Source organism: Astyanax mexicanus, chromosome 19 (genome assembly GCF_023375975.1).
Source record: "Astyanax mexicanus isolate ESR-SI-001 chromosome 19, AstMex3_surface, whole genome shotgun sequence".
NCBI lineage: Eukaryota > Metazoa > Chordata > Actinopteri > Characiformes > Acestrorhamphidae > Astyanax > Astyanax mexicanus.
The window spans coordinates 13,282,388-13,307,927 of NC_064426.1; the positions used below are offsets into that span (position 1 = coordinate 13,282,388).

At 39.8% G+C, this 25,540-nt stretch overlaps 1 protein-coding gene across 2 annotated transcripts in view; it reads left to right on the forward strand.

The window, feature by feature from the left end:
• prkcbb (protein kinase C, beta b) overlaps nt 1–25,226 on the forward strand; it is a 243,371-nt gene extending 218,145 nt beyond the window's left edge. The window contains exon 17 of one of the 2 annotated variants that reach the window (XM_022685279.2): nt 7,089–11,217. In XM_022685279.2, coding sequence (XP_022541000.1) covers nt 7,089–7,256 — 168 coding nt within the window. In that variant the 3' untranslated portion in view covers nt 7,257–11,217. Of the gene's footprint in view, nt 1–7,088; nt 11,218–22,296 lie in introns of those variants that run through there. The other variant, XM_022685280.2, reaches the window with a different exon arrangement.
• The last annotated feature ends 314 nt before the right edge of the window (nt 25,227–25,540 follow it).

Consider the following 25,540-nt stretch of genomic DNA (forward strand, 5'->3'; position numbering starts at 1 on the left):
CACAAACCGTCTAAAACACAGACTGACAGAAACACACACACAAATCGTCTAAAACACAGACTGACAGAAAGACACACACACACAAACAGTCTAAAACAGAGACTGAGAGAAACACACACACAAACCGTCTAAAACACTGACTGACAGAAATACACACACAAACCGTCTAAAACACAGACTGACAGAAACACACACACAAATCGTCTAAAACACTGACTGACAGAAATACACACACAAACCGTCCAAAACACAGAATGAAAGAAACAGACACACAAACCGTCCAAAACACAGACTGAGAGAAACACACACACAAACCGTTTAAAACACAGACTGAGAGAAACACACACACAAACCGTCTAAAACACAGACTGACAGAAACACACTCACAACCCGTCTAAAACACTGACTGACAGAAACAGACACACAAACCGTCTAAAACACAGACTGACAGAAACAGACACACAAACCGTCCAAAACACAGACTGAGAGAAACACACACACAAATCGTCTAAAACACTGACTGACAGAAATACACACACAAACCGTCTAAAACACAGACTGACAGAAACACACACACAAATCGTCTAAAACACTGACTGACAGAAATACACACACAAACCGTCCAAAACACAGACTGACAGAAATACACACACAAACCGTCCAAAACACAGACTGACAGAAACAGACACACAAACCGTCCAAAACACAGACTGAAAGAAACAGACACACAAACCGTTTAAAACACTGACTGACAGAAACAGACACACAAACCGTCAAAAACACAGACTGAGAGAAACACACACACAAACCATCTAAAACATAGACTGACAGAAACACACTCACAACCTGTCTAAAACACTGACTGACAGAAACAGACACACAAACCGTCTAAAACACTGACTGACAGAAACACACACACAAACCACCTAAAACACTGACTGAGGGAAACACACACAAACCGTCTAAAACACTGACTGAGAGAAACACACACACAAACCATCTAAAACACTGACTGAAAGAAACAGACACACAAACCGTTAAAAACACAGACTGACAAACACACACACACAAACTGTCTAAAACCGAACTGACAGAAACACAGACTGATAGAAACAGACGCAACAACCATCTAAAACACATAAACTGTCTAAAACACAGACTGACAGAAACAAAGACTGTCTAAAACACTGACTGACAGAAACACAGACTGTTCAAAACACAGACTGTCTGAAACACTGACTGACAGAAACACAGACTGACAGAAACAAAGACTGTCTAAAACACTGACTGACAGAAACACAGACTGTTAAAAACACAGACTGTCTGAAACACTGACTGACAGAAACACAGACTGTCTAAAACAAAGACTGTCTGAAACACTGACAGAAACACACTCACAACCCGTCTAAAACACTGACTCACAGAAACAGACACACAAACCGTCTAAAACACAGACTGACAGAAACAGACACACAAACCGTCTAAAACTCTGACTGACAGAAATACACACACAAACCGTCTAAAACACAGACTGACAGAAACACACACACAAATCGTCTAAAACACTGACTGACAGCAACACACACACAAACCGTCTAAAACACAGACTGACAGAAATACACACACAAACCGTCTAAAACACAGACTGACAGAAACACACACAAACCGTCTAAAACACTGACTGACATAAACACACACACAAACCGTCTAAAACACTGACTGACAGAAATACACACACAAACCGTCTAAAACACAGACTGACAGAAATACACACACAAACCGTCTAAAACACAGACTGACAGAAAGACACACACACACAAACAGTCTAAAACAGAGACTGAGAGAAACACACACACAAACCGTCTAAAACACTGACTGACAGAAATACACACACAAACCGTCTAAAACACAGACTGACAGAAACACACACACAAATCGTCTAAAACACAGACTGAGAGAAACACACACACAAACCGTCTAAAACACTGACTGACAGAAATACACACACAAACCGTCCAAAACACAGAATGAAAGAAACAGACACACAAACCGTCCAAAACACAGACTGAGAGAAACACACACACAAACCGTTTAAAACACAGACTGAGAGAAACACACACACAAACCGCCTAAAACACAGACTGACAGAAACACACTCACAACCCGTCTAAAACACTGACTGACAGAAACAGACACACAAACCGTCTAAAACACAGACTGACAGAAACAGACACACAAACCGTCCAAAACACAGACTGAGAGAAACACACACACAAATCGTCTAAAACACTGACTGACAGAAATACACACACAAACCGTCTAAAACACAGGCTGACAGAAACACACACACAAATCGTCTAAAACACAGACTGAAAGAAACAGACACACAAACCGTTTAAAACACTAACTGACAGAAACAGACACACAAACCGTCAAAAACACAGACTGAGAGAAACACACACACAAACCATCTAAAACATAGACTGACAGAAACACACTCACAACCTGTCTAAAACACTGACTGACAGAAACAGACACACAAACCGTCTAAAACACTGACTGACAGAAACACACACACAAACCACCTAAAACACTGACTGAGGGAAACACACACAAACCGTCTAAAACACTGACTGAGAGAAACACACACACAAAACGTCTAAAACACTGACTGAAAGAAACAGACACACAAACCGTTAAAAACACAGACTGACAAACACACACACACAAACTGTCTAAAACCGAACTGACAGAAACACAGACTGATAGAAACAGACGCAACAACCATCTAAAACACATAAACTGTCTAAAACACAGACTGACAGAAACAAAGACTGTCTAAAACACTGACTGACAGAAACACAGACTGTTCAAAACACAGACTGTCTGAAACACTGACTGACAGAAACACAGACTGACAGAAACAAAGACTGTCTAAAACACTGACTGACAGAAACACAGACTGTTAAAAACACAGACTGTCTGAAACACTGACTGACAGAAACACAGACTGTCTAAAACAAAGACTGTCTGAAACACTGACTGACAGAAACACAGACTGTCTAAAACACAGACTGTCTGAAACACTGACTGACAGAAACACAGACTGTCTAAAACACAGACTGTCTGAAACACTGACTGACAGAAACACAGACTGTCTAAAACACAGACTGTCTGAAACACTGACTGACAGAAACACAGACTGATAGAAACAGACACAACAACCATCTAAAACACACAAACTGTCTAAAACACTGACTGTCAGAAACACAGACTGTCTAAAACATGGGCAGTAAAACACAGACCACAAAAAGCTCCTGCACTGCATCCCCTCTCTCCCCTCCCCCGTGCTGCAGTCATGTTGGAGGTGGCGGTGGAGAGCAGGGAAATGCCACTGCTGTTTCTTGTAAAAGCGAGAGAGTGTGAGGACGAGATAGAGAGTGAGAGAGCGGGGGTGGAGAGGGAGTTTGCAGGGGAGACACAGTGTGTGTGTGTGTGTGTGTGTGTGTGTAGAGCTGTAAATGGTCATTGTTTAGCACTTCTATCACACGTCTGGATGCAGTAAACGCTCTCCTGCTGTCTGATCTTAATCACAGTGGACAGACAGATCTATGAGGACACTAAAAAGCTTTTGCCCGAGTTTCTGGAGCTGATGGAGGAGGAAGTGCTGGAGTCACGTACTGACTGAAGAACTTCCTCTGAAACTGTAGTCTATATTAAACCTATATCTGCTCCACAGGGTCTACCTGCACCAACATCTATTTAAAAATCAATAAATGTTTAATTATTTAGAATGTTTCAAAATTCCCAAATGAATAAACCAAAAAACAAGGTCAGTGTATCAGCTTATTTACATTAGTGTGCTCTATGAGATAAAAACACAATGAATAATATTGATGTCAGCAAAAAGAATTGAGGCTAGGTCCATAAACCGTACCGAGTCTGACTAACCCATGGATTTTCATAGGCACTCAGTCTATACTATACTAGCTACAGTCTACAGTACAGTCAGTACTACTGCTGCAGTGAAATTTTCATAGTATCAAACGTCTGTTTAACTTGTGAATGGTAGTATGAGAGCTCACATTAAGGTGTGTGCAGTGGGGCAGCAGGGCAGCTGGCTGCTCTACTAGACTCTTTAATTGTTTTTATATTAGAGTGGCTGATGTATATAGATGCCACTGAGTGTGATTTAATGCATTTTGCCTGCCCTCATCTCACCCCCTGCACACTTGCATTTGTCAGAGCAAAGCTTGAAGCATCTTCGAGACTCCTTGAGACTCTAATCAGTTCACCACAGTGTCCAAAATCCCCTCTGGATGATAAAAATGTGGTTGTGGGACAGTGAGCTGTGGGAAACTGCAGTTTTTATTAGAAAAGCTAATCTTTTAGTTGCTAACGCTAATGTTCTGGAAGGAGTGAATAATGAATATGTGCTCTAAGCTAAGGGCTTCTGTTCGGTTACTGTACTTCTAATAGTGGAGCCCCTTTTTGGATAGAGTTTTTGTTGTACTTGAGGATGTTTTATATTAGGGGAAATATTTGATGTATTTGAATGATTGTTAGAATTGTCAGAGTTCTATACAGTACTGTTTCTCTTTGTCAACCCTTTAGTTTTCTGGATTTATGGAATAATCATGACCTAAAACATTCTCAGATTTTTATAGAACTGTTTACACAATATTTTACACAAAAGTTCTAAAGTAGATGCACAGAACTAAAACAAATCAATAACACACAAATATTTGAAATTTGCTTCTGATAACCTGATGGGCTGCTTCAGGTCCTTCCACAACATTTTTACTGGATTAAGGTCAGGGCTTTAACTTGGCTATTCAAAAACATTAACTATACTGTATTGAACCATTTGTTCATAGACAACATTGTCTTGCTGAGGTCAGTTCAGGGACAATTTTTTTTTCTTTGGTTCTTTAGCAAAGAAAATAATTATGTATGAAACCAAGGTAACTCAAAGAACCAACTGAATGTTTTAAATTTTTCTTTTGCTGGTTAAATTGGAAGGAAAATGTCTTGAATGAGGTCATTCAACTCTAGTCAGGTGCTGAAAAACTTGAAAGCAGAGAGGGTTTATCTAAAGAGGCTTCAGCTCCAGAGGACTAACTGACAGGAGGAGCAGCACAGTGGACACCAGATCCTAAATTCCTGGCCTGGACAGAGTGGTGTACATTATGTTTTATCACCAATCATCACTGGTGTAGATGAAACATAAACAGATATCATCCCAGACACCAGTGCTTACAGAGGCTAACAGAGCACTGAGTAACCAAACACCATATAGGCAAATCTGTTTATTGGGTGGCCATCTTTAAAAAAACACCAGCAGCCTCCCATCTCTTTGAAGGGGGAGAAGCTGGCATACTGGAAACTGAAGGTCAAACAACCATTACTCATCAACCATTTATATCCTTTGGCTCAAAAGTACATAGTTTTTGGCTCATTATGGCTACTGCATCTACGCAGATCTCCATATCAGAGGAGCTTTCCTCTCTAGCATGCTGACACACCTCTGGTCATGATGTAAGCAGCAACCAACAGATTGTCTCTTTTTGTTGACGGGCAGACATCATGATGACAGTTCCGAGAACTTATTAAATTTTCAACCGATTGGTTTCCTCATTATTATAGTCTTTGGTCTGACCTTGGTTGAGCTAAAGTGCTACAGGCTGATTTGGTGGTCTAAACTGCTGTACCCTGAATGGACAGGGCTAAACTGCTGTACAGGGTCTTATAATTACAGGGGTATTTATACCCCTTAAACCTATCCACATATTTTTCCATGTTACACCCACAAGCTTAAATGTATTTGCATGTATTTTTTACACAGCATTGCAAGTGTTTTGTGGGTTGTATATATAGAATTATTTAACCAAACAAACAACTATGTATTTATTTGAATTGGGTTTTCTGGTTTGTCATGAGTCTTTAGAATGAGTGAAACCAAAATTGTAATAACGTCCCAGTGAATTACAGTAGCAGTCAGTACCAATGTTAGAATAGTTTTTCATTATACTTAAATTTAATTTTGTTTTCACTTTTCTCCCTCAGTTCAGTAAGATTGAATTAGTTTTAGAGTGGGTTTGCTAGTTTTTTATTTGTTTTTATTAGTGCTTAGTTTTAGAACTTTTTATTTTTTATTAATTCTAGTATTAGTTTTAGTTTTTTTTTTTCAGATTTTGGGTAATTTGTGAGGTGCAGGATTCAAAAGGGTGTTTTGTAATAAAACTCAACAAATTGTTACAGTATGACATGTTATACAGAACATTTATACATATTTTATTTTAAATATTGTTTACATTTACATCATTTACCTGATTCTCTTTTCCAAGGATCTCACAAGTGAATCATGTTCCTTAGGCAGGAGAATATAGAGAATATATTCCGCAGTATAAGGACTGCGGAAAAGGAATTCTAGTCTGCTGTGGGAAGGGTGGTGTTATCCACTACTCTTCAACAGTGGAGTTGATTCTCCTGGTGCAGCTGGTGGTAAGATCTGGAGGTCTATTTATTTAAGTTGTTTGTGGTGAACCTGCTGAAGGGGCTCTACATATGAAGTGACTTTGTCAGCTGCAGAGATTTGCCTCATTTCCTAACACTTGCTGTTACTTCTCACTCATATGTTGTTGGTTTCCTGGTATTTCGAGATTCAGAGTGAGATAATAGTGAGAGAAACTATTAGATCCTGTAAAGCACTCGTTCCCTATCTATGTTTTTTTGTTGTTGTCAAAATCAGAGCTCAGAAGGTTTGAAATGTGAAGGTCTGATTGTGTGTGTACTGATGATGGTGTTTTAAATGCTATTACTGATTTGTCAACATCAGAAGTACACTCATGTGTCAGTGTAGCTGTTTCGCCTCTATGCGTCACATTTCGCACCGTTTGTGTCTTTGGGCTTTCACTGTATCAGCCTCCTCACACTTACCCATCACTTCACCCATCAACAACACCTCTGACCATTGTCTACATTTTTGTTTGTGTTCTGTCATGTTTTGCCTTTCCCTTTATGATTTTTCCTCCCTCCATCCATCACATGCTTCTCTTTGTTTTTGTTTTCTTCTCTCCCTCTTACAGTGCGGCCGGGATGCAGAGAACTTTGACCGTTTTTTCACGCGTCATCCTCCAGTTCTCACTCCCCCAGACCAGGAGGTCATCATGAACCTCGACCAAGACGAGTTTGAGGGCTTTTCCTTCATAAACCCTGAATATCCTGCCATGGAAACCCCCACCACCCCTCCATAAGCCCACCCAACTAGAGCTACATCATCCCTCATTCCAGCCAATCCCCTCTCACTTCCATTGGCGTGTTCCCCCCTAGTGGCCGCCAGGCTGTGGTGCATATGAGCATAATAATTAGTCATGTGGCAATATTTAACCAACTACATACGTGTAGATGCATGCAATACTTTGGTATATTAGCTAGCTAGTCTGATGTTTGGGACAAATACCTTAGGAAATGTGTTTGTATTTTTTAACCAGTGGCTTCTTGATCACTGGCTTTTTTCTCTTTCTTGCACATTTTATCTCCATCCCTCCTCTTGTTCATGTGTTACCTAGTACACCATGTCCCGTAGTCAGTTTAGGTGTGTGATGTGCTTAGCTTATCCTTTGGGATCTGCAGTTCCCGCAGGCTGCATGAGTGATGTCCAGGAGGGACTTACTGCACAATAGCTCACTGCATCTCTTCTACTGCATTGTTTGAGATGTTGTAATGAACTTATTTTGTTTTCAAAGCCATTTACTTCCTTTTTTGTTATTTATCTTTGATTTAGTTTGCCTGTTCAAATTTTCATACATGAGCAAGAACGCACACAGCCTCCAAAATCACAATTGCATGACTATTGCTTTCATCGCAACTCCAGTATGTATTAGATAAACGGCATTTAAAGGCCAGGCCTGTTGTTCTGCACTCTGACCCGCTGACGGCAGGTGTTTGAAGCATGTGTAACGGTTATGTCTGCAGAATGCATCTGCATTTTTAAACTGCGCTTGCCTGGATGCGCCTTGCTGCTCGTGGTTTCTCTCGCTCGAATTTCTGAATGCCACTGGCTATCGCCACCCCCTTTCAGACCTCCATGCATTGGGTTTACTCTCTACGGGCTCCGGTGAATCTTCTACTGTGTGTGGTGACCCCTCCCACTTGGTGTAACAGCCAGGTGGAGAGGCAGTTAATGTGTTCAACAGTGCTACCTCCTCCCAGAGACAGCAGTGTGGAAAGGGAAAACGAAGAACCTGTGGCCAACCTGTGCAAGACCTGCAGAGGCTTAAAGATGCAGGAGATGGCCAGTCTTTATTTACAGCTATAACACCTGCTGAACCACTCCCAATAAACAGTCTGTCCACCAACCATCTGATCATTATTTCATAATGAGGCCCATTAAAGTATCACGATTGATACTGAGTCCACATTCAACAGCCAAGACACTGATGTGTTCTTCTTTAGTTACCAACAGTGGCAAATCAAGGTCCTCGAAAATCCACCTCAGGAATTTATACTGACATACTGGGCATCTCTTCTGCAGCCCATTTATACACAGATTTGCCAGGATAGATTGCATCCATAGCTAACAAATACTAAACTGTTACCAAACTCATTTCTGTAAACTCACACCCCCAAAAAAGAATTTAGAAATGATTTAAGAAGGCTGCATAAACATGCTAAACTTGATTTAAGTTTTCAAGCACAAAAAACAGCATTTTAGGGATGCTTGTTAAAGTTTAGCTAGCTATCTCTGTCAGGGGCTGACCATTTACTCTGATAGCTAATCCTAAGTCTTAAAATCTTTTAATTTGTAGTAGTTAAACAGAACACTCATGTTTTGTTTGTTTACTTGCTGAAGTTGATTATTTCCACCATAGAGGATCTAAATCCCAAAAACGAACATAGCGCAGTTGTAAGAGTGAGCCAGGCTGACTGTTTAGTGGGAGTGGATCAATATTCAGGCAGTAGATAATTACACTGATTGTACTGTTTGCACAGTGAAGTCCACACCATTCCAACATATTCTTCCACTGACCTTTCAGAACCGGTACTGTTCTAGTCTGCAGTGTAAATGAATGTTAGATTGTTTTACAACATTACAACATCTGCTCTGTCCTAAAGAATGGACTTCTTTACTGGACTGGAAATGTGGACTGTCTCAGATATCTGGACGTTTTTTGCACCCTGGGTTATGGACATAGAGCACACTTGATGTTCACAGGTGTCTAGAGGGACAGGGACCATCCTAGCAATAACATTAACACCATGTGGAACTCAAAAATAAACAAAAATACATGTGAGTGTAGAGACTGTTTAGCCAGTCTATATAGAATCTATATTAAATGTCAGTCGTATTCGTCAGTGAAGCTCTATGTAATTAATAATTGTTTTTGATCATACAAAAGGATGTACCGTTATTAAAATGTTTTAGCTTACTTATATTAGTATCAGTACAAGTAATAATCATTCAGGTCTCATCGGTTACCTAAAATGACTTGTTTGATGATGAATGAATTTATCAGTTATCAGAAATTTAGCTCACTAAAATTGTAAAATAGTGTTTGTTATATCATTTGAAATGGAAATATATATTACAAAATGAATATATTAGCTGCAGTGACATTTTTAGATCAGTCACGCTTTAAAATCTATTTCGGTTCGTATAATATTTAATATATGCTGGTTGATAGAAATTGTTATTGTTCTCAGCAGATTTTAGTATAATTCTTGGGACCAAATGCCAGTCAAGGTATTATTAAGCATCAGACTTCTCAGTATCAGCAATACAGTATTCATACTTTAGTCACACTTTGTTTTTTATTACAATACACAGTACTGTGCAAAAGTTTTAGGCACCTAAGCTAATTACACTAATTCATTTATCTCAGCAATACAAGTGTTTTTGCCTGAAAAAGCACCACATATGATTTAAACAGATGCAAATAAACATAAATACAGTACAAAAAACAAGAATTTCTCTTTTTTAGGTAAGTAGGTTGTATCCTGAGCCGAGCTGTAGAACAAAGTGTAGTTCCAGATTTCTCCTGGATGCCCTCAGCCAGCATGTGTGAATGTTCAGTTCCGTCAGCAGCTCACCTAAATTAACATCAGTAAGATTTTATTTACCAAACTAGGTGTGGATATGATGAGAACTAGAAATAACTCTATTAGACTCATAAGAGATTAGGAGCTGTTTTAAAGAAAACAGGGATGTAAAAGCTCTGCTTTTTGTAAGTTTGCTGTTTGTATTTATTGTAATGCTAGTGTTAATAAACACTTACTTCACAGATTCTTTTCTGAAATTCACTCAGGTGCCTAAAACATTTGCACAGTACTGTATAAAATGTAAATTCCAGTTAAAGGCCATAAAAATCGTATATTGATATTATAAATTATCTGTCTCTTATATTAAACAGTGTCATTTTCAGCATAATCAACAAAACTCTAATTTGATGATGAGAATTTTTTGTTCCTTAAAATCAGATTTTTTTTAAAGATATATACTAATGTAAATTCTTACATACACTCTGTGATAGTGGATTTAACTAAAACCACAGGTGCTCCCCCTCCAGTCTTCACCTGCAGGACTTCAGGGCAGGGTTGAGCCTCATCCTGCTCAGACCACTTCAAACCAGTTCAGCTCTTTAAAGGTTAAGGGTCAGAATATCAAAGCATTTCTGCCAAAAGACTGTATAGAGTGTATTCTTCACCAGAGTCTGAGATCATCCTGAAACCTGTGTCAAATGTGTGCACTGTGGCGAAGTGGTCAGTACTGATCGTTAGTAGATGATTAGTGTGTGTTATTTAATAATGCAGATCCGTATAGAGGACTGAAGCGCTTACTGCATGACTTATTAACTCAAACTGTGATTCATAACCAGATCTAGACTGTAGACATGTAGTAGTGTTACAGGGAGTGCTTTAGACTGTATGCGTGTGTATATGTGTGTATGTGCGCTTTATATCATATTAAATTGCTTTTCATGTGCCAAAGTATGTTCCAGAAGCAAAAACAGAAATTCAATAAAATGTAAATCATAAAACATTTTTGTCAAGATCTGGAGTGTACTGTTACCCTTTTACACCTGTTACACCTATTATGTTTGTGGGTGAGCGTGTGCATGTGCATGCTTCACATCATATTCTATTGCTTTTCATGTGCCACAGTATTTTTCAGAGGAAAAACTGAAATTGAATAAAATGTGAATCTGTGTTTGTTCATTTTGTTTGTGAAGATTCAGATTGTACTGTTACCCATACACTATCTGTCTGTATATATATATATATATGTGTGTGTGTGTGTGTGTGTGTATGTGTGTGTGTGAACTGCATGGCATATTTAATTCTTTATGTTCCACTCTGTAAACAGTTCTTCAGGCTCTGTGTCCACTAACATGTTCATGTTCATCAACTGGATAAGCTTTACACAACTTACAGCCACTTTGCCTGGAAAGAGGCCTGTTCTCAATTTTCCTACCTTCTAAAGGACTGGTTGCATCCATTGTTAATCAGATCGTGTGTCACCAGCTTTACGTTAATGTATACCCATCAGATTCTGCTAGAAATGCACTGTTGATCTGTAGGGCTCGGCCAGCTTTGCAGTCAAATAGATGATAAGGTAGTAGACAAGAAAAGGAGAGGAGCCTGGAGAGATCATTTCACTAAATATACCAAACCTAAATGTGTGTGTGTGTGTGTGTGTGTGTATATATGTTTTCTGTAAGGGTGTGAAGAGCGGAGAGAGATTTAAAATAAGACACAGTGAATTAAACACCACTTCTCTGAGAATATTGATAATTGATTAGCTCCTGATGTGACGTGAATATTAAACACAGTGTTGACTTTAACTCCACCTTCCCACACTCTCTGCTTCCAGAGCTAGGGAGTGTTTAAGAGTGCGGTGTTAAAGACTAGCAGTAGCTGTTAAATTCTTGCAGCTAATCCCACTCAGCTTGCACTGTTACGCAACAGAGCGCTAATGTGGTGCTGAGCGTTCTTTCGGTTCTGTCCCAATAATCTGGTAAACTTTGTTGTTCTGGTTTATCTCGCGTGCTCTAGCCTCCCCCGTCCGCACACGAGCTCTAATTAATTCTGAATTAGAATGAGTCGCTGTGTGTGTGTGTGTGTGTGTGGCTTATCAGCAGAAAGCAGGTCAGCGTTTGATTCCGCTGCTGTTCTGCTCTGCGCTGACATCAGCCGGCGGCTAATCCGCTGCTTCCTGAAAAGCCGCTTCTTTAGTGGAGGACGAAATTAAAGAATCAAGATCGGAATTAAAGCAGAGCCAGACAAGCACCTGGAACCAGCATTCTGGGTTCTCTCTCTCGCTCTCTCTCAGCCCGTGGTTCTCCTCCTCTGGATGTTCTGGTGCAGCATGACTCACTTTTATCTCTGCTCCACATCTGCTGAAGAACCAGAAACAGCAGATCAGCTTCAGTGTGTTCTCCTCAAACACCCCCCAGCATTACAGAGAAAACCCCCCACCAACGCTCACACTCCCGCTCTACTGTGGCTCTCATCCATCCCCCCCTCCCCAGTCAGCCCACTTTCCCAGTCCTGGTTATGACGAGTTCCCCTGCTCTTCCAGAGAGGCAGAGTCTCCTCAGTGGAACTGTAAGAGGGCTCTGTTTGCAGTTAAGACCTTAACATACTGAAGTGTAAATGTTTAGAAAACTAACATCTGCAGACATCGCCAAGCGGCTTCAATCACTGGGTGGGGTCGGCCAGCAGAAGGCGCCTGTTAGCCGATGTATCAGAACTGGGTTGCTGCACTCTTCTCTGAGTGTGCTGGCTACCCGGTAATGCTACATCATTGGCAGTTCAAAAAGAGGCTTCACCTTTATTGTCTTCACCTTTATAGTGTTGGGGTATTACTAGTGATAGGGGGAGGGAATGTGGGTGGGGCAGTCAGCATAAAGAAATTGGGAAAATAAATGAATATGAAAAGGTGCATTTTGCAACACTCCTATATACAAAAACCTATCTACAGTAGAACCACAGCTCTACACAAAATAAAGTTCATAAAGTAGAGTTCAGAAATTCATATTTGGTGGAAGAACCCTGGTTTTTAATTACAGTTTTTATGCATCTTGGCATGTTCTCCTCCACCAGTCTTACACACTGCTTCATAACTTTATGCCACTCCTCATTCAAATTCAAGCAGTTCAGTTTGGTTAAAAGAACAAAAGTGACTTTAATTATGTTGACAGTAACCACTCACACTCACAGCCTATCTATCTATTGACCTCCAGAACATTACAACAGAGCCCTGGTTTGCTAGAGCAGCAGAACACCAGAACCTTTGGACGGGCTGCTTCACTGCATGAGTTCTCATCTCACCTGTTTAGAATGAGTGAATGTTTGTTATGAATGGTGAATGGCACTGACCAGCAACAGATTGAAGAACACAAGACTGATCATGACCAGCCAGACAGTTATCTCTACCCAAGTCCAAACAGACCCAGTCTCCTGTCTGCCTGGTGTATGCTTCATTTTAACAAACACACTTCACCCTACAGACAGGAGAACAGATCTGAACAGAACTGTGTTTAGAGATATTGGGTCATGTGAGAGAAATGTTAATATAGTGTTAAACATGGTCATTGTCAAACAAAAAAATTATATCTCCATTTTTGCTGTTTTGTAACTCTGCTTTTCTTCCACAATGTCAATTTTGAAAGTAGTTCTTTATATTGTTCCGTTTTAGGATGGATGGGCTAATAGAAAAATGCTTTAAAATATAAAGAGAACATAAATTACGTTTACTTCTGTTAAAAGATCCTTTTTTCCTTCTCCCCCAACATAGCATGTTTTATTAGGACAGTGGCAACAAGTAGATAAATAATAACATTTAAACTGAATTCTATTGGTGGATAGATAATAAAAAAGCTGCTTTATTGCACATTACAGTGCCATCAGACTGGTGATGTGTTTTTCAAGCACAGTTGTTCACAGCTCTGCCGGTTGTTACCCACACACACAAGTCACTGTGTCTAGCTATAGATGTCATGTAGCCTTATTATTTCTGTCCCAAGTGTTAGTCTTCTTAAGAATACTTGTGATTTCTCTATGATATCCCTCAAAGAACCATTTAACAAACATTCATTATTAAGAGTGTAGATGTTTATGAAGTGCACAGTCAGACTCTGGTCTGAATGATCGTTCGGCAGCACGATGCTCAGTGCCATTCTGACTGCTGTAGAGTTCTGCTTCCTTTAGTGTCGTCCAGTGGTATATGTTCATGTGCTGTGGTGTGGTGAAGTGTCTCCAGGTGGACTGCAGGTAGGACACACACACACTCACACACTCACACATGGTGCTTTTTTCCATGTCTCTCCATATGGAGCTCAGTTTTTCTTCTGTAGGTGCCAGAACATCTCAAACACTGCCTCATCCATCTCCCTTTATCTCTCTTTCTCTCTCTTTCTCTCTCTCCATCGTAGTGATCTGCATTCTGATCTCGTGAGCTCTGTCTCTGTGCTCCGTTGCTCGGGGTTGTTTGTTAAGTTCTCTGGCTGTGCTCATTGCTCTTGCTCACTCTGTGTCTCTGCCGTGGTTCTTCTGTCATTTTATATATATTCTTTCAAAAACCTAAAAACCCATCACATCAAATGAAACAAGTGAATGAAACAAAGTTACCTGCAAAGTGGTCAGCTTACCTGAACATCAGACACTGACAAAAATACAGGTTAATTTATGAAGTGCACAGCAGATCAGCCATAACAATAAAACTATGGGCTTCAATGGCTCCTATAAAGGGGTACATACACTAGGCTTTAAGTGGACAGTAGGACGCAGGAAAAACAAACAAACCTAGTAATCTTAGGAACTTTAAAAAGAACCTAAACGTTGGAGACAGCTGGTTCAGAACATCTTTCAAACACCAGGCAGGTCTTGTGGGGTGTTGCAACTGTGCAGTAATCAGGTACTAAATATGCACCAATGAAGGACAACCAGTTACCCAGTGACAGGGCAGGTGTACCCCAGGCTCCTCGCACTAGCTACGCTATCCCAACATTACAACAGCCCATTTAGCCCTAATAAAGGCTATTTACAGCATATGCAACTTATATCCACCACCTTCCAAAGAAAAGGAGATGCAGAAAGGTTCATACATCTGCTCTTATCATTCTGTGTAGGAGAAACTATGTTGCTCCAGAGAAACATATGCATTGGGTGCTGTGAGGCTGTCAGAAGAAATATCAAGAGCTGATATACAAGCACAAGAACATGGATGTAGTGTGTCGTGGATTAACCCTGATCCACCTGCTTTCCCGGAGCTTAATGACCAATTCAGCTCTCATTAGGATATTCTGGTGCTGGTTTCTCCTCCACAAAATGGTAAGAGCAGAAGTATGGATGTTTGGGTGTATGCTTCAAATTTAGCTCCACGGGTGAAGCTCCTCATCTTTCAGTGTAAGTTAAATGTACCTCCTCAACACTCAGATAGTAATGTGTTGTGTTTAAATTCTTCTCTTACACTCATACACAAACAATCAAACACATTAATGCAAAAACCCATTAATACAGAAACGCTTAGAAACACGCCTACACAAATACTTTCATAAAAACACCCTTATCTGAAACACTCACACAGTAACACTAATACTGAGACATTCATACACTCATCCTGAAACCCGCTCACACAAAAACCCTTACACACAGACACACACAAACCCTCATACAGAAACACTCATACACACATGCTTATACAATCAATAAACTTCATTTAAAATCAGGAGTACTTTCTGGGTATCCCTCATTTACAAATGTAAATATATGAAAAATAATAGAAACAAATACTAATGTTATATAGAATATATAACATCCAAGTCTGATATACAAAATATACAAAAACATACAAAAACATTTACTCACAAACATTTAAAAAAGAACACTCGTACAGAAACACTAATACAACAAGTCATACAGAAGCACACGCATACTGTGACACTCGTACAATAAAATAAATACACAAACAGCCAATCAGGAACAGTCTTACAGAAATATTCATACAGAATACAATAACACATACAAAAACGTATACAAAAAAACAATATAGAAACAGTCATACAGTCATGACCTTATACAGTCAATAATACAGATTCGGCCACTCCAAAATATGCAGAAACAATGATACACTCACCCAGAGGCCAGACCTAAAGCTAAAGGTTCTCTGGACTCTGGAGGAAAGGGTGAAAAATACTTGATGAGGATGATAAGTGTGCAAGAGAGCGTTCAGAAAAAGAGGGAAAGGGAAAAAAAGAATAGAGCATGCTCCATGGGGGCTACTTTCGTAGTAGGGAGCGAAAGGGCATTGTCTGGGGCACGTGCACCTGCTGCCGAGATGATTCATAAAGCTCGGCATGCCATTTGAGCTGTGCCAAAAAAGCTCACCAGATATAGGTAGATGAGTACAACTGTGAACCTGTGATAATTCCCATGCCATGACGTAGCATTACACTGCATTTATCAACAGAAAATCCACGTGACTTGGTTTACTAGGGACTTCACAGTCATGAGGAGATGACAGAGTCTATGTGGCTTTTGAGCATCATGTGATCAAAGGTTCTCAAAAGGTCCTTCTCCATACGCCTGAAGGCTTTTCTCGGGCACCGTATGTCCGAACAGACCGTCTCACCAGGCTAAACAATGAGAAGCCACACACAGTAGACCCCAGTCCCAGAAGGTGTGCATCTATTATTATTGGCGAAAGCTCATGTCAAAGAGATGCCACACAAAGCCCTGTTAGACAGGAACACCCGACTTTAGTATAGAACAAAGAAGCGGCTCTCTGGAGAAGTTTGAGGTTACAAATGGATGTTCTGAGGCCAACCCGTGCTGGTTTATAGATGACTGAAAAATGCTGGTAAAAACAAACAAGCACTCACTAAGCTTTACACCCAACCATGGCTGAGGCTTGTCATGGTCTCTGTCGCTCTCATCTGTGGAAAACTCTGTGATAGTAGAACCTGTTGTAGCAGGTGTATTCTGCGGAGCCTATAGCTGCTGTTGTAGGCTAATGCTCCCTTGATATTCTCCATGTGCACACCACTTTAATAGTGGAGAGTGGTGCCACACATACAGTTGTTGGCATTCAGGTCTGAAATACACTTTGTGACAGGTTTACATTCACTACTTTACACTCATACAGACACACAAATACACACATATAGAAACACTAATACACACATATAGAAACACTAATACACACATGCAAAAATACACATATAGTAACACTAATTCAAAAACAGTCCTGCAAAAACATGCAAACAGGAACAGTTATATAGATACACTAAAACAAACATTCTACAGAAACTCATGATAATACACAAGTCATACACAGTAATGCTGACACAGAAACCCAGATGCAAATATATCTTTATAGAAACAGTCATACAGGAACACTAACACAGATAACTTACAAGCAGTGATGTCAGTAATGTGTTACTCTAATCTGACCTTGTTTTCAGTAAGGAATAATCTAACACTACTACTATTTCCAATCCAGTAATCAGATTAAAGTTACTTATCCAAATCACTAAATTACTTAGTAAAACGATATTGTAGTGCTCAGCTGGATGAGTTGAAAGGATGGACGAGAAAGACCTTTACAGTCGTCGCTTTATTGCTGAAACTGTTGGCTGCAACTATGCCAAAATAACAACAGGCTAGTGAGCTAACAAGCTAATCTGGCGTATAAGACACGCATGTAACACCACACAGCAGTACAAACGTAAATAATGGAGGGAGGAGAGAGATGCACGTTTTCTATCTGGAAATGCAGGATTTATTCAAGGCTGGTTTTTCACTCAGTGCTGGTGACAAAGTTCTACCTAGCTTCAAAAACACAACATCAAATTTGAACAAATGTCTGGAGTCGCAGCTGCTCACTTACTTTCCAGTAAAGAGAGTTTTCAGGTAACTTATAAGTAATTTAGGTACTTTTATAGCCCCTTGCTATAAAAGGGGGTGCATGCACAAGTCACTTGACCACTTCAGATCCTCTCTCCATGGAGTTCTACTTGTGTGACAAGTGACTCTGATGGTCATCCAGCTTAGGTTAGGTAATGGATGATGAATACCACCGAGGTCATGAAGGCAGACTGCTGAATGAAGCCACTAAAATGATGGTACTCCAAAGGATTGATGGAGATAACTACAGCCATGTAGATAAGTTGAAGGCACCTTACATTGGGCGCCCAAGAGGCTGAAAAACGCATACTGGATGGCCCAACTATCTGATAGGCAGTGTGCATCCAAAGCTCTAAAAGTCAAGCAATTGCTTCAGCCAACCAATGTGAAAAATGCAGCCTAGGGAGTAAGCTGCAAGTGTGTCAAAGCGCATGAACATGGCACAATATGAAAAGCTGGCTGACCGATTCACAGAAGGCCATCAGGCAGATGGACTGCGTGATGACTATGGTGCCAAGACTTTAGGCAGGAAGGTTAGATACAATGCTCTGTGCGGTCAGAGATGAAACACTTCTCAGTGGGAACAACACGTCAGATGCTACCAACACCAGGGACCAGGCACCATCAATGCAACATATTTTAATTTGAGGAGATCTATACATTACATTACATTTTACATTTACAGCATCCAATCTATCTATCTGCCAATTTATCATAAAGTGACTTACAAGGTTATTCTTATTACAGAGGTCAACTAATGTAGTGAAAGTTGTAGTGAAAATGGGTGTAGTTTCACCCAAGGACTCTTATTGGTGTTGTGCAGCACCAGGAATTGGACCTCAGTCTCCCACATGATGTGGTAACACACTAACAGGTAGTGGTGTTATCCACTGTGTCAAACCAGCCACCATAAAAGCTACAGGTTCAAGAAGGGGTGAGGCTGATTTGCACCCCAAGAAAGAGTCCATCTGTAGCATACAGTAGTATCCACTGTTTCTATTACTGCAAGAATGCAGTTTGATGATCTAGACCTAGAGGTTAACCCAGACAGTGACTCTCTTGATTCAAGCAACACATTAGTCCTTTCAACTGGAACAAAAAGTTCTTTCTGAAACAGGAACCCAGGAGGCCTGTAGGAGAGAGTACAGAGGGGGAAAACTATGGATTGGCAGGGTGTCATGGATTAAGAGTAGCACTTTGTGTCACAGATGAGATTGTGTAGGAAAAAAAGAAATAATGTAGGTATTATTTTATTCTTTTAGAACTGCTGCACTGCTGTAGGTCAGGCTAACTCGCACGTGACAATATACGTACCATGAAAAGGGATTTCAAGCAACCTTTCGACAATTCCCATTACTAAAATTCAGCAGAGGCTCTGGTGACCGGTTCTGGCACTATGTATCTACAGTAGCTAGTTATAAGCCAACCTATATTAAAGCTAATTTAGTGTGCAGCAGCCTGAAGAGAAATCACTAAAACTAGTGAACCTGTGAAGAAGTGCAGATGAAGCACCCTAGTGTTTATAAGTAGCTAACTTTGGCACCAGCTCACTGATAAGAGAGAAGAAGAAAACTTTACTGCTCAGGGTGAACTGAGTAGTCTCTTCACTATGGCAAGACACTGACAGAGGTTGAGTGATGTGTGCAGCCTCTTTTTATAGCAAGAGGTGTTGTGTCACACATGACTTACACTAATACACGTTCATACAGAAACACTCACACACAAACACTCATAGAAACATTTAATAATTAAACACATGCAACCACTAATACATGTTATTACAGAAACACTCACACACTAACACTCATGCAGAAACACTCACACACTAACACTAATACAGAAACATTCACACACTAACACTCATACACAAACACTCATAGAAACATTTAATAATTAAACACATGCAACCACTAATACACGTTCATACTGAAACTCTTGCATGCTCATACACACTCATACACAGTCATACAGAAACACTCACACTCGCACACTTATACACTCAAACACCAAACACTCCCACCCTCATACAGAAACACAAATACTCACACAGACATACACAAACACTCATGCATAAACACACAAACACTCATACAAAACACTCATAGAAACATTTAATAATGAAACACATGCAACCACTAATACACGTTCATACCGAAACACTTATACCAAAACACTAATACACACTCATACTGAAACACTTATACATAATCATACACAAACACTTACACACCCATACGCATTCATACAGAAACACACACACAAACACTTATAGAAACATTTAATAATGAAACACATGCACACATACACACTCATATCAAAACACTCATACCAAAACACTCATACACAAACACTTACATGCTAATACACATTCATACAGAAACACTCACCCACGAACACTCACACACAAACATTCATAGAAACATTTATTAATGAAACACATACAACCATACACACTCATACCGAAACTCTTGCACGCTCATACACAGTCATACAGAAACACTCACACTCACACACTTATACACAGTCATGCATAAATACTCAAACACCAAACACTCCCACCTTCGTACAGAAATACAAATACTTACACAGTCATACACAAACACTCATGCATAAACACACAAACATTCATACACATTCATACAAAAAACATTTAATAATGAAACACATGCAACCATAAACACTCGAACACATTCAAACCGAAACACTCATGCCGAAACACTTATACACATCCATACACACTCACACAAATTCATACAGAAACACTCACACACAAACACTCATACATGCAACCACTAATACACACTCAAACACTCACACATGCATACAGAAACATGCGTACAGAAACACCCACACACTCATACATACGCTCATACAAAAACACTCATACAGTAGCAGTCTCTATCATTTTGTGCAAAAACGTTTTTATTCATATATGTACCATGTTGTGTGTGTGTGTGTGTGTGAGTGTGTAGTATGTCTGTAGCTGAACCTGTGTCCCCTCCCCCAGCTGAACTGTTTGCTTTCATGATTTTACACAGCTAAAGCGCTGCATTAACACTGCATACCCCCAGAGAATACACACACACACTCACACACACTCACTCACTCACTCACACACACATACATACACACACACTCACTCGCATACACACACACTCACACTCACACACACACACACACTCCATCTCTCTCTCTACCTTGTCTCTCTTGCTCATGCTCATCCTTTTCCTCGCTCCTTGTTCTCCCTCCCTCCTACACAGTGCATGCTTCTGTGTGTGTGTGTGTGTGTGTGTTGGTGTGTGTGTGTGTCCGCGCGTGTGTATGTGTGTGTGTGTGTGTGCGTGTGTGTGTGTGTGTATGTGTGTGTGTGTGTGTGTGCGTGTGTGTGTGTGTTTTCTCCTTTAGGCGATCTCTCAGTAAGAACAGTCCTGTGGGTCTGACAGACTGTCTGGCCCTTTAGCTTCAACTCTCTATGGATTCACACACACACACACACACACACACACACACACACACTGCTCCACAGCCAGGCTGTGTGCCCTGCAGCAGTGTGTGTGACGGCCTGGCGGTGTGTGAAGTGGACGCCCCGGCGGAGCTCCTTACAGGGAGAACCCGTTTATTTTCTGCTTAGGAACTGTGGAGGATGCTGAAGATCTGAAGGTTCTTCAAAGATCTGCGAAGCGTTTTAATTTTAAAGTGACAGTTCCAACAGAAAACAGAAGTCCTCCACTGAAACCTAATCCATCAGCTGAGACACACACACACTCTCTGCACATTATCACTTTACTTTTACACTGTAAGACTAATGTAGCTAAAAACGTAATGGAACTTATACCCCACCATTTAGTACTTAAGCTACAGGCTAATGTTTCTGGCAATCTGAAAGATTGGAGCTACCAGATGTATGCTACATGTATAATGTTAGAAAGTCAAAGAAGCCCATACTGCACCAATCAGCATTGTAGCTACAAGGCTAATGTGACTAACAGTATGCTACATTAAATTGTACTGTGTTGCACAGTGCATCGAGGTGGAGTTTCAGTATCTCATCAGAAGGAATATTAATAACACACTATAAATGTAGACATTATTACATTCACTAAACTGATATATAAATGAATATATATGAAAATAAATAATAACTCTCTAAATGTTGGTATTGTGATATACACTGAGGTATAAATGTCCCTTTAATGTTGTCTGTTTGTTTGTAAAATTGTTTATCTTTGTTTTTCGTTGCTGATCGACCATATTTGAGGTAAGGGTTTTCCTGCTAAGCTGTGTGGAAGTCTGAGGAGCGCAGAAAGCCCCAGAATGTGCTGAATGCGAGTGTAGAATCTAGTGTGAGGGTTTGTGTAACTTATGTCTCTCTTCTCTGTCATGTTGTAGAAGAACAGTCGAGACACTTCCAACTTCGACCGAGAATTCACCAAGATGCCCACCGAGCTGACCCCCACCGACAAGCTCTTCATCATGAACCTGGACCAAGACGAGTTCCTGGGCTTCTCCTACACCAACCCAGAGTACATCGCCCCCAACCAGGGCTGAAAACCTGCCAAAAACATCTGTCCAACCGTCTGTGTGTCCATCAGTCTGTCTGTCCGTCCGTCTGCCGGTCAGTCTGTATGCTCAGGGTTGTGAGAGCTCATTGCTGCAGCAGGAATCTACTAAAGGGCTCAGCTGAACTGCCCCAGTGTACATCACTGTGCAAATGTTTTAGACCACATGAGATAAACACTCCCACACTAATAAATATGACATAGGGGTCTCTGACTTCTCTCACTGCAGTAGTGGAATCTTTTTGCTGCTTAAGTTCTACAAACTAAAAAAAAGGCTTTCTATTAGGTTTTGAAACATTGCTGTGAGCATTTGATTGCAGTCAGCAACGAGAACATTAGTGGATTAAGAACGCTGGAAGATCACCATCCCACCTCTGCCTCAATACCCTCACGTATTCCAAAAGCAGTGGATGCAACTCATCATTCCAGGGAACACAGTTCCACCGCGCCACAGCTTAATTCTCAATTCCAAAATCCCTACTATGTGTTAAGTTTTGACTCCTTATATTTTAGAAAAGCACTCATAGTCCCTCACAGGATAGAAGTTTCTCAGGACTTTCTGATTTTTTAATTTTCTGTGTGGTTCTCATAGTGAGACTGGATGTGATACTGGTGTTAATGCAGTTGCAAATTCAGCCAATACCGTAAATTAAGAACAAGCTTGACTAACTCCAAGTGATCCATTTGAAAAACAACAATGCCGTGCTCAATTATTTATTTGCAGTTCATTATTTTCTGGGCGCGGGCGAGCTGCATATTAAGCTGTTGTTTAATTCACCGGCTTCATCTCATTATGCAGAAATATCATTATCTCCCGCACTTCCGATCATGCGGAATTCCCAGAAAATAAACAATTACAGGAAAGTAAAAGAACAAAACATCTGGATGCGTCTCTAAACAGTAAAGTTCGATAACAAACCTTGAGTGCTGGATGTTGATTATACAGTTGGGCATTTAACCCATTATATTGAGCAAATAAATTAGAATTTACTGCATTCTTTTAACTTACTTCTAAATTGTCTACTCAATTTAGTTTTGATTTCAAACCTGTGAACATTTTTTAATATTCTTACAGAAACCAAAAAAGAAAAAAAAAACCCACTATAAAGTATTTAAAAAAAAAAACAGAATTTATCAAATGTATTAAAGTTGAAAGTTATAATAAAATAAAATATTTTGTAACAAACAAAATTTAATTAGTAATTAAAAACTTTTTTAAACTAAATTTACAATGAAATAATATTTCTGATTTCACATAAAAGATATCAACACTTTTTTAAACATTTCTAACAAAAACTGCTTTGTAGGCTTCTAAGCATTGTTTGATACTGTGCTTCTAGACATTTGAAATGAATCATCGAAATATTTAATTTAATGTAGTGGTGAAAGCCTTTAAACGCGCACTATGGATGAATATCAACACCTTTACAATTTTATTTCTTTTATATTATTATGTTGTTAGGGACTGGGAATATTGCCCTTACTGCAGAAAAAAACTTGGAATGCCAGTTTCTGATGGGGTCAAATACTTTTGCACAGTGCTGGTTGGTTCAGGGCTGTAGTGCAGAATGATTAAACTGAGTATTTAAACACAGTGCATAAAGCAGTATCTATGCACCAGGAGGACATTAGACATTAGGTCTGCTTTACCTAAGCGACTTCACCTTCACATCATCCCCAAACGCCCAACACCAACACCAACACCAACCTGCCTCCACCCCCCACTCCCTCCTTTAGTTTAATTTGCATGATTACAATAGCTTACCCTCTAATTCTAAGTATTATCACTTTCGGCTGTGTTTTTGAGTCTGAACACAGCTCTGTGTGTGTGTGTGTGTGTTTGTGTGTGTGTGTGTGTGTGTGAGAGAGAGAGAGAGAGAGAGAGAGAAAGCCATTTATAGCAGGCTGATGGGCGAGCGAGGCTGAGCGCTGAGATGACTCACACTTGTTTTTTGTAAATTAACTGTAAGAAGAGAACATTAGATGAATTAATAAGGTTCTGCTGTAGAACATCAGTAGTGGAGAGGTTCTGTACAGGTGTGTATATTCTCTACAGTTCTGTACGTCTGTCTGTTTCTGTTTACACTGAAGAAAACTCTGCTCTCTGAATTTACACCGTCCACATCGATTAAATACTGCGTATTACAGTATGCATACTGTGCATGTTATCTGTTGGGTTGATGATGGGCTGGGTGAAGTCAGAGTGCAGGGGTGTTGTGTACAGTAGCGTTTGTTTGATAGTAGAAAGCTGTAATAAGTTCTGAATATGAGTTTAAAATTAGATGCACATAAATATCCAATATCCTAAGCGGCCTGGACTGATTGTGTGTGTGTGTGTGTGTGTGTATGTGTATCATCGTAGTCAGTTGTGTTTATCTTACTTGTTTTAACCGTCTTTGCCAAATAGTTTTGTTCCATAATGCAGTGCGAGAGCTGGTCATCTCAGAGCTACTGAATAGTGTAATAAACAGTGTAATAAACAGCTGAACTACGCAGAGAGGATGAGCAGTGTTAGTGCTGAGGATTAATCACACTGAGCGGCTTGATCATCAGAGTGAGCTTCACTGCTGGATCTGATGTGGAGCGCCGCTCTATACAGCTAATAAAACTCTAAATCAATACATACTGGAATAAACTCCACCCACATTACACTGTTACCATGTTATACAATGATTTAATATTTAATATACAGATTATTACTATTACTGATGTATTTGTGCTCATGATTTGTTTCTAATACAGATAATCAATACAAACTAATACACTGTGTTGTGTGTTTTTTTATAAGTGTGTTTGTGTGTGTGTGTGTGTGTTTGACCGCTCTATAAATATTGAAATAAATGTTCATGATCTGAAATAATAGTTGTGTATATTTACAATGAATCTTTAAATCGTTACTGTTGTATACATCACTATTATAGTCTTTATTGTAAAGCATTATCTCTGTCACATCATTACGGTAGTATCATTAATGGATCATTACTATTGTAACAACATCACTGTTACATTTTTTGTTGTTTTGACATGGATGTAATTTATAGTATTGATGTTGGGTTTGTGTGTAGCCTAGGGGT